Here is a 10447-nt window from a genome sequence, read left to right on the forward strand (position 1 = left end):
CTCAAGTTTTCTCTATATATATTTTATTTTGTAATTTTTGGGACAATAAGATATTGTGCAAAAACATTCTATTCTGTGTTGGTTTTAAAGTCTCTATTTATTTCTTACTAAGAATATGCTTAATGATTGGAATGTTTTTCAAAAAGGTGTTGGTAAACAGGTTCATTGGTGCACGCAACCAAACATAAAAGTGCTTGAGAAGTGTCGTGGGCAGGGGAGCTGACGTAGTCTTACTTAAAAGAAATTAATTAGTTAATTAATTCTTACTTAATTAATTAAAAGAAAATTAGTCTTAATTAAAAGTAATACACTTTCATTCCTGATTGTCTGTATTTTACTTTTTTATAGACGAATTTGTTTGCCTTATCTCTAAAATTCAGCAAAGGAAACCATTTTGTACTATAATCGTACTTTGAATTGCAATTATGCTCTTTGCGTTTTTTCTCCTTTACACTGTTGAAAACCATTCTCTTTTAGTCACTTGCTTTTTTTTTAATCTAATATATGGAAATCCTTCGGCAGAAGTACCCTAATGGAAAAAAAAGAAAAAAAACACAAACGGCAAATTGCTCACATTGAGCAACTTGCAACTGTAGAAAGGGCCAAGAGGAGCATAATTTCACTGGAGACACGGGCCCCTCCAATTTGGGACTAGAATCTATGTTTTATTGTTAAAACTTATATCTGTAAGCCATGGGGCCAAGGGAACCCCAAAATAAAAGAAAAACTTGCTCGCTTGAGAGACTTAAAAAGTGCCATGAACTTTTTTCCGATTGGCATGAAACTTATATCCTCAAGTCCTTGATTTAAGGGATTCCAATGCACAAAAATAAACTAAAAAAAGATATTGATTCACCCAAAAAGGGTTCCCAAAAAGGTCCATTTCTTGAAAACTCGTCTGCAAACCCCTGGGCCAAGGGTAGCCTAATGTAGGAACAGTTTTATTCGTTGGGGGCATTTGCCCTCAAAAATGAGGTCTGAAACTGAACTCAAAAACTATAATTTTTGATCAGGTTGAAACGTTAATGGGTTGTTCCATGGACCAAAGGGACTTTATGGGTTTGTGGAAAAAAAGAAAATATTCTAGAGGGCCTGAAAATAGGCTAACCAATTGTTTGTATCTGTTGGTTTGTAACATACACCTGTGAGTCTCTTTGAGACACCGAACCAAATATACAACCAATATACCAAATATATACCAATTTACCAAACCAAATATACTAAGTAAATTAGACTAGGGTCACTGGCATCATAGAACGAGGGCTCGAAAAAGGGCCGAAGAAATTGTTTTCAATCCACTTGAAACTTGCATTATCAGGATTGTAAACACGCTTCTAATTAGTGGTACTAATTCCTGTGGGCTAATGAAAATGTCCACTCCTAATTATAAAAGAAAATTGTTACAGAATTACCGCACAAAGTCGTGGCTTTGAAATTTCAACTGAATATTCAAATCTTATCCATAATTTTAAATACAACCCAATGTTTCAGGTCTTTAGTCAGACAAGCTAAAGAAAAAAATAACTTTACATTTGTTCCTATTATTAATCCATAATAAAGTCACGTCAATAAATAAAAAACAGACGAAAATCAATTAAGGAAAAACGTTTTCAAGAAGCTAAGTTTTTCAAAAAAAGTAGAGGGTAAGACATAAAATTTGCAGAAAGATTTGCGCTTTATTGGAAACAAAATGTATTTTAAGGAGTTTTTCTCTTATCATTATAGCATTTAAAAATTAGAAATTCTTCAAACTTCCAGGAATTGTATCTTTTGTCGTCTTGTTTTGAACATGACGCATTTAAAACTTAGAAATTCTTCAAACTTCCAGGAATTGTATCTTTTGTCGTCATATTTTAAACAATCAGTCTAATCTCTTATTGTGTAAGGGTTTTTTTTTTATGGAAATGCTTTAGGGACTATTATCTTTCAGCTGTTGGAAAAAAGAAGTCATTTTCTCTTACTCATGGTCGAACTCTTTCTTGTTTGCGCTTCAGTGTCTCGATCTATAAGAAAGCTGTGTAAACAATTATTTATTTTGTGGAAAGATATTGATCGTTTTTGATGGAGCTTTTCCTAATTTCTATTAATTCTTCCCAGGGCACAGAGAAAGAAGAACTTGTTGCAGCTCCCCAGAAAGAGAAGTTGTCTCAACAGAAAGCCCACAGAAAGGTTTTAGACAAGGGTATACCGGAAGATGTCGCTCCTGGTGTTAAAGGATTGAATGAACCTCTTCCTCCAGTACCATTAAAAGGTTTCTTTATTATCAGTAATATCTTTCGAGCCATTCTTGGTTTAATATAATTAAGGAAAAGTTTGAAGATGGTCAAATTTCGCATATTCATTTGCTAGGATTTAGTCTACTGACTCTCGCTTGTTCTTGTTGTGCCATCTTCTGCCACCCCACTAGAGCCAATCTTGTTTTTGACAGTTGTCTGCCAGTTCATCAATTAACTGCCTGGCTGCCTACTCTACTCTGGTAAAGGGGCAGCTAAGAGCACTCGCTTGATTGTGTGGTCATTGGGTATTCTCAGGAGGTGGCCAAGCCAAAGTTGCGGTAGGTTACTATTCATTTGGTGGGCAGTGGAACTAAATGAAATTATTCAAGTATGCTGAAATATGTAGAAAATGAGTTTATGGAAGTTTGAGTCATATTTAGTGTCATATTTTATGTAGGGGTGTCATTTTTTTAAGTTGTTTTGGAAGAAACTTGTAGTCTAATAGTGACATATTGCTCTTGTCAAAGAAAACAAACCTTTTTTAAACATATTTAGTGTCCCTTAATATTTTTTATTTTAATGCTGCCATATTGCTCTTGTAGGAGGAAATCAACCTGTTCTTTTAAACATATTAAGTGTCCCTTGATAATTTAAATTCTGATGGTGCCATATTGCTCTTGTAAGAGGAAATAAACCTTTTTTAAACATATTTAGCGTCCCTTGATAATCTAAATTCCAATGATGCCATATTGTTCTTGTAAGAGAAAATAAACCTTTTTTCAAACTTATTTAGTGTCCCTTGATAATTTAAATATGAAAACAAGGTCTAACGATGTGATCAATAGATTGGAAACTGACCTAATCAAGGGACACCTCTTAAAAAATATATATACTGGAACATCCCTGGGTTTGGACACTAAGGCCAATCCATTAAGCCGTTCCTAGCCTGAGGCATTCCTGGCATAAGATTTAACTCTTCTAAAGGTACACAAAGAACATTCTCATGTAGTCGTAGTGACGGGAATAGTTGCATCAATCTTCAAAATCATCTCAGGGTGGGGAAAAGGCTTTTATTACATTCTTTTAAGCACCTTATGAAATATTTCGGTGCCACGTTTCCGAGTGTATCCACATTCTCCTTCGCAGAGCTACCTCAGCTTGCAAGCTTCCCTTATAGTTATCAGCATCAAGATACCAAAAATTAGTCAGAGTATCCGATAAATCCTTTTGTATCCCTATGCGTGATTTCAGCATCTTGACACAGTTCAGTCTCTTCAGTAAAAAAGTGAATAAAAGATCTGCATTCATTTTCCTCTCATTGACTTGTATCCAATGGCCTACGTTTTACCGTTCTACGATGAACAGTTGACGAGAAATTAACAAAAAACACCAAAAAAAAAGTGTTCCCCTTAATTATAGCCAAAAATGCAAAAATTTTCAAAACTAATTACTGATTGATATTATAACAAAATAACTTTAATAAAGTTTAGCTTATACGATAATAATATATATGTATGTATATATATATATATATATATATATATATATATATATATATATGGACGCGATTGAAAGAAGAAATTTTGACGTGATTGAAAGAAGTTCCGAAGTCCCTAACCGTATCTTAAAGCACTCGTTGTCGACGTATTATGTTGCATTTCTAAGCGTTAAAGACGAAAATTGTAACTCTCGATTCGAAGTCTCAAGATATTGTAAACAGACTACAAAACGTTCACAAGAGCTTGTATGTGTATACAAAGCCGAAGATAGGAAGGAGCCGATTCAGGTTCAATGAGGACTCCGACTCAGATCTTGTAGAAAGTCTTTTTCAAGCATGCCAGATTTGCCATGTTCTTTTTTTTTACAATTTATAGTAAGAAGACTGTGAAACATAATGATGTTGAAAAAATTTAATTTTTTCGAGCCCAGTCTCCCCATGGGCCTATTCAAATATTTGTATATGTACTTGCGAATAATAAAACGATTGAACTTGAACTGAGATAAATAAAAAAAACTAGTTTTTTTTACTGAAAGTAAGGAGCGACATTAAAACTTAAAACGAACAGAAATTACTCCGTATATGAAATGGGTTGTCCCCTCCGCAGTCCCTCGCTCTTTACGCTAAAGTTTGACTCTTTGCCACAATTCTACTTTTTAAAACTTTTAAAACTTTAGCGTAAAGAGCGAGGTATTGCGGAGAAGACAACCCATTTCATATACGGAGTAATTTCTGTTCGTTTTAAGTTTTAATGTCGCTCCTTACTTTCAGTAAAAAAAACTAGTTTTTTTTATTTAATTTCTGAACGTTTTTGAATTAATGCATGTTTGATTTTAGCTCTCCGCACATAAATTATTGAAATGAAATTAGTATATTAATTTTTTTTGGGGATAAATGGCTTTCTCTTAGTTTTGATCAGACGATTTTGAGAAATAAGGGGTGGGGAAGGAGGCCTAGCTGCCCTCCAATTTTTCGGTTACTTAAAAAGGCTACTAGAACTTTTAATATTCAACGAACGTTTTTATTAGTAAAAAATATACGTAACTTAAGAATTAACTTACGTAACAAACTTTTATATTCTTATATTTTTATTATGTGTACGAGGGGGTTTGTACCCTCGTTAATACCTCGCTCTTTACACTAAATCGTAAGTTTTGTCCCAATTCTTTAAGAATGACCCCTGAATCAAAAAGGCCGTAGAATAAATAGTTGAAATCACTAAAAATATTTTAGCATAAAGAGCGAGGTATTTATCTCCTCCTAAATACCTCGCTCTTTATGCTAAAGTATTTTTAGAACCCCTCATATGCGTAATAATCTCTGTTCGTTTTAAATTTCAATGCTATTCCTTACTTTCATTTGAAAAAACGTTTTCATGTTTATTTTTTCATTGTTTTTTTATAGTAATGCTAGAAAATCCTGCGCCCTTTTCATTGAATTTTTCTCCCCCATGACATATTCCTCAAAGGAAAGATCCTCCCACAAGGCCCTCTCCCATCAACCCCACCCCCCAAACCAAAAAATCGCCATGAAAACGTCTGTACACTTCCCAATAACCATTACTATATGTAAACACTGGTCAAAGTTTGTAACTTGCAGCCCCTCCCTCAGGGATCGTGGGGGAGTAAGTCATTCCCAAAGACATAGTTATTATGGTTTTCGACTATGCTGAACAAAATGGCTATCTTAAAACTTTAATCTGTTGACTTTTGGAAAAAACTGAGCATGGGAGGGGGCCTATTTGCCCTCCAATTTTTTGGTCACTTAAAAAGGGCACTAGAACTTTTCATTTCCGTTAGAATGAGTCTCTCGCGACATTCTAGGACCATTTGGTCGATAAGGTGACCCCTGGGAAAAAAAACAAACAAACAAATAAACACGCACCCGTGATTTGTCTTCTGGCAAAAAATACAAAATTCCACATTTTTTAGATAGGAGCTTGAAATTTTTGCTTAAGAGTCCTCTGATATACCGAATGCGATAGTGTGATTTTCGTTAAGATTCTATGACTTTTAGGGGATGTTTCCCCCTTTTTTCCAAAATAGGGCAAATTTTCTCAGGCTCGTAACTTTTGATGACAAAGACTAAATTAATTTAAACTTATATATTTAGAATCAGTGTAAAAATTCAATTCTTTTGATGTATCTTTTAGCATCAAAATTCCGTTTTTTTAGAGTTCCATTTACTATTGAGCCGGGTCGCCCCTTACTAAAGTTCCTTACCACGAACTGTTTGAATAGAAAATAATTCAGTATTTCGGGGCTTCTGACATTATTACTCCTTTGCGGAAGTTAGGCTCAAATTGAAAAAGGATTATATTTTTTCTCTGGGCCCCTTCTACCTCTTAGTTCGTTTATTTTCCCGTTAGTTTTCACCTGTTTTCGCTTTATAGTTGTGTTATCTCTTAGCAGTTCTTTCGTTAGTTGAGTTATGGTTGTGGTATATATGTTTTATCGCTCGTATAGTTGTGTTACTTTCAAATTATACTCCATAATAGAGAGGCTCCGAACACCCAGCATTGTATATTAAGCTCTTAATTTGACGTTTTTTTCTAACGTGACCAGATTCGTCCTGCGCCCTTTTCATTGAACTTTTTTCCCCCATGGCATATTTCTCCAAGGAAATATCCTCCCACATAGCCCCCTCCCTCAACCCTACCCCCAAAACCAAAAAAATCCCCCTGAAAACGTCTGTACACTTCCCAATAACCATTATTATATGTAAACACTGGTTGAAGTTTGTAACTTGCAACCCCTCCCCCAGGGACTGTGGGGGAGTAAGTCATCCCCAAAAACATAGTTATTATGATTTTCGACTATGCTAAACAAAATGGCTATCTCAAAATTTTGATCCGTTGACTTTGGGAAAAAAATGAGCGTGGGAGGGGGCCTAGAAGCCCTCCAATTTTTTTGGTCACTTAAAAAGGGCACTAGAACTTTTCATTTCCGTTAGAATGAGCCCTCTTGTGACATTCTAGGACCACTTGGTCGATACGATGACCCCTGGGAAAAAAAAAAAAACAAACAAATAAACACGCACCCGTGATTTGTCTTCTGGCAAAAAATGCAAAATTCCACATTTTTGTAGATAGGAGCTTGAAACGTCTACAGTAGGGTTCTCTGATACGCTGAATCTGATCCTATGACTTTTAGGGGGTGTTTCCCCCTATTTTCCTAAATAAGGCAAATTTTCTCAGGCTATTAACTTTTGATGGGTAAGACTAAACTTGATGAAACTTATATATTTAAAATCAGCATTAAAATGCGATTCTTTTGATGTAGCTATTGATATCAAAATACAATTTTTTAGAATTTTGGTTACTATTGAGCCGGATCGCTCCTTACTACAGTTCGTTACCACGAACTGTTTGAAAATAATAAGTAGCACTCTTAGTTTTCCCTTTAAAAATTAGACCGATATTAGGAATGAAAATTGAACCAATAGAAATCGGCATGGAATGAGTATACTGCAAACATAATAAAAACAAGAGCTAAGAGCTCATATGGCACTTGTGACGAGGCGAGAAGAGCTAAGAGCCAAGAGATCATATGGTATGAGCTCTAACAAAATTCTATGAATCAATAGATTGATTTAAAAAGGAAAATAAGAGGCTTAATGCCGGTCAGGACTTAAAATAAGAGCTCTGAGTCACGATGTCCTTCTAAATATCAAAATTCATTAAGATCCGATCACCCACTCGTAAGTTATAAATACCTAATTTTTTCTAATTTTTCCTCTCCCTTTAGCCCCCCAGATGGTCGAATCTGGGAAAACGACTTTATCAAGTCAAATTGTGCAGCTCCCTGACACGCCTATCAATTTTCATCGTCCTAGCACGTCCAGAAGCACCAAACTCGCCAAATTCACTGAACCCCTCCCCCAACTCCCCCAAAGAGAGTGAATCCAGTACGATTCTGTCAATCACGTATCAAGGACATTTGTTTATTCTATCCACCAAGCTTCATCCCGATTCCTACACTCCAAGTTTTTTCCAAGATTTCCCCCTCCAACTCCCCCCAATGTCAAACGATCTGGTCGGGATTTAAAATAAGAGCTCTGAGACATGAATTCTTTCTAAAAATCAAATTTTATTAAGATCCGATCATCTATTCGTAAGATAAAAATACCCCAATTTTCACGTTTTCCAAGAATTCCAGTTTCCCCTTCCAACTCCCCCCAACGTCACAGGATCTGGTCAGAATTTAAAATAAGAACTTTAAAGCACAAGATCCTTCTAAATATCAAATTTCATTAAGATCTGGTCACCCTTTCGTAAGTGACAAATACCTCAATTTTCAAAATTATCCCCCCTCCAATTCCACCAAAGAGAGCAGATCCGGTCTGGTTATGTCAGTCACGTATCTTAGACAGGTTTTTATTCTTCCCATCCAGTTTTATCCTGATCTCACCGCCTTAAGTATTTTCTAAGATTTCCGGTCCCCCCCAACTGCCCCCCCCCCAATTACGCTTGATCCGGTTGAGATTTAAAATAAGAGATCTGAGTTACGAGGTCCTTCTAAATATGAAGTTTCATGAAGATCCGATGACTCATTCGTAAGTTAAAAATACGTCATTTTTTCTTATTTTTAAGAATTAACCCCCCCCCCCCCCCAATGGATCGGATCCGTTCCAATTATGTAAATCACGTATGTAAGACTTCTGCTTATTTTTCCCACCAAGTTTCATCCCGATCCTTCCGATCTAAGCGTTTTCCATGATTTTAGGTTCCCCCACCCCAAACTTCCCCCAACGTCACCAGATCCAGTCAAGATTTAAAATAAGAGCTTTGAGACACGATATCCTTCTAAATATCAAATTTCATTGAGATCCGATAACCCGTTCGTAAGTTAAAAATACCTCATTTTTTCTAATTTTTCAGAATTAACCCCTCCCCCAACTACCCCAAAGAGAGCGGATCCGTTCCGGTTATGTCAATCATGTATCTAGGACTCGTGATTATTTTTTTCACCAAGTTTCATCCCGATCCCTCCACTCTAAGTGTTTTTCAAGTTTTAGGTTTCACTCTCCCAACTCCCCCCCCCCAATGTCACCAGATCCGGTCGGGATTTATAATAAGAGCTCTAAGACACGATATCCTTCTAAACATCAAATTTCATTGAAATCCGATCACCCGTTCGTAAGTTAAAAATACCTCATTTTTTCTAATTTTTCAGAATTACCCCCCCCCACTACCCCAAAGAGAGCGGATCCGTTCCGATTATGTCAATCATGTATCTGGGACTTGTGCTTATTTTTCCCATCAAGTTTCATCGCGATCCCTCCACTCTAAGTGTTTTCCAAGATTTTAGGTTTCCCCCCTCCAACTCCTCCCAATGTCATCAGATCCGGTCGGGATTTAAAATAAGAGCTCTGAGACACAATATCATTCCAAACATCAAATTTCATTAAGATCCCATCACCCATTCATAAGTTAAAAATACTTCATTTTTTCTATTTTTTCCGAATTAACCAGCCCCCACTCCCCCCCCCCCAGATGGTCAAATTGGGAAAATGAGCTGGTCCTGTCCCTGATACGCCTGCCAAATTTCATCGTCCTAGCTTACCTGGAAGTGCCTAAAGTAGCAAAACCGGGACCGACAGACAGACCGACAGAATTGGCGATTGCTATATGTCATTTGGTTAATACCAAGTGCCATAAAAACGAGTAAAATACGATTTTTCTTCGTTTAGTCTGGGATTTGAGTGCAAAGAGTCACGAAATTGTGGTAACTTTTTTTTGTCCATTAAATAATATCCCTGTTTAATGAGAGTTAAGTCCCCCAAACATTCCACCCCTCCTCCTTCAAGAAACTTCCTGCACAAAGACCCAGTGGCCTGGACCCCTCCCTAAGTTAAAAAAAAATTATTACGGCATGATTAATTTTTCATAAGAAGGAAATATTAATGTCGTGTAAATATTGTCGCGTATTCTTTGTTTTTGTTTAACCAGGAACTTCAGTTTTAAGCTATTTCTGGGAGGGTCTCACCCCTTAACCCCCCTCCCAGCATACGGCCTTGTTCTTGATAAACATACAAGTTTAAATTTGTATCTGATAGCAGCAGTTCCGACCAAAATTTTGCAGCAAGATCACTTTATGTAGTGAATTCGTGGAATTGTGTAGTGATTTATGTAGTGACTTTATGTGGTGTAAAAATATGATTTATCATCTTCATATATCGTAAAATTTCTTTCATCTTCTTGTTAACCATTATTTGAGACTTAAGAGCCGTATGAATTCTGATAATTTGCTATTCATCAATATTTGAGTTTTTTCTAGTAATGTTAGGAATAATCAAATATATAACAGTTCAAAATAGGGATGAAACCTTTTAATCGACGTTTTGTTTACTGTCGATTAAAAGGTTTCATCCCTATTTTGAACTGTTATACTTTCGTCATGGAAAGGCAGTGTGGTCTTCGAAGTTATCTACGTCGAATAATAAAATACTATAAACCGTTTTCGGTTTAAATTTGACTACGTGTCTCTCGTATTCAGGAGGGTTAGTTCCTTTTTGGAAGTCTCTAGTAGAAAATTTCTTTTATTTTGAAAATAACTCGCATTTTTTCAGATATATGAAAAGAGCTAAAAAAAAAAATTTCTTACTCATTGATTATTATTTCCTCTTCAAATTCTTATTACCTATTCCAGTGCTTTCATATTTATCCTTCCTGGAAGAAGCTTATTTAGGTTGTTTCACTTTCCAATTCGTTTGTGTGTTTCTTTAGTATATT

At 35.9% G+C, this 10447-nt stretch overlaps 1 protein-coding gene across 1 annotated transcript in view; it reads left to right on the plus strand.

Annotated features, from left to right (window-relative positions):
* The window catches only part of LOC136039161 (ubiquitin domain-containing protein UBFD1-like), a gene marked incomplete at its 3' end in the record, with an annotated part of 31545 nt that extends 29294 nt beyond the window's left edge, over positions 1 to 2251 (plus strand). The window contains 1 exon segment of the mRNA XM_065722667.1: positions 2098 to 2251. Coding sequence (XP_065578739.1) covers positions 2098 to 2251 — 154 coding nt within the window.
* Between the last annotated feature and the right edge of the window lie 8196 nt (positions 2252 to 10447).

Source organism: Artemia franciscana, chromosome 19, assembly GCF_032884065.1.
Source record: "Artemia franciscana chromosome 19, ASM3288406v1, whole genome shotgun sequence".
Taxonomy (NCBI): domain Eukaryota; kingdom Metazoa; phylum Arthropoda; class Branchiopoda; order Anostraca; family Artemiidae; genus Artemia; species Artemia franciscana.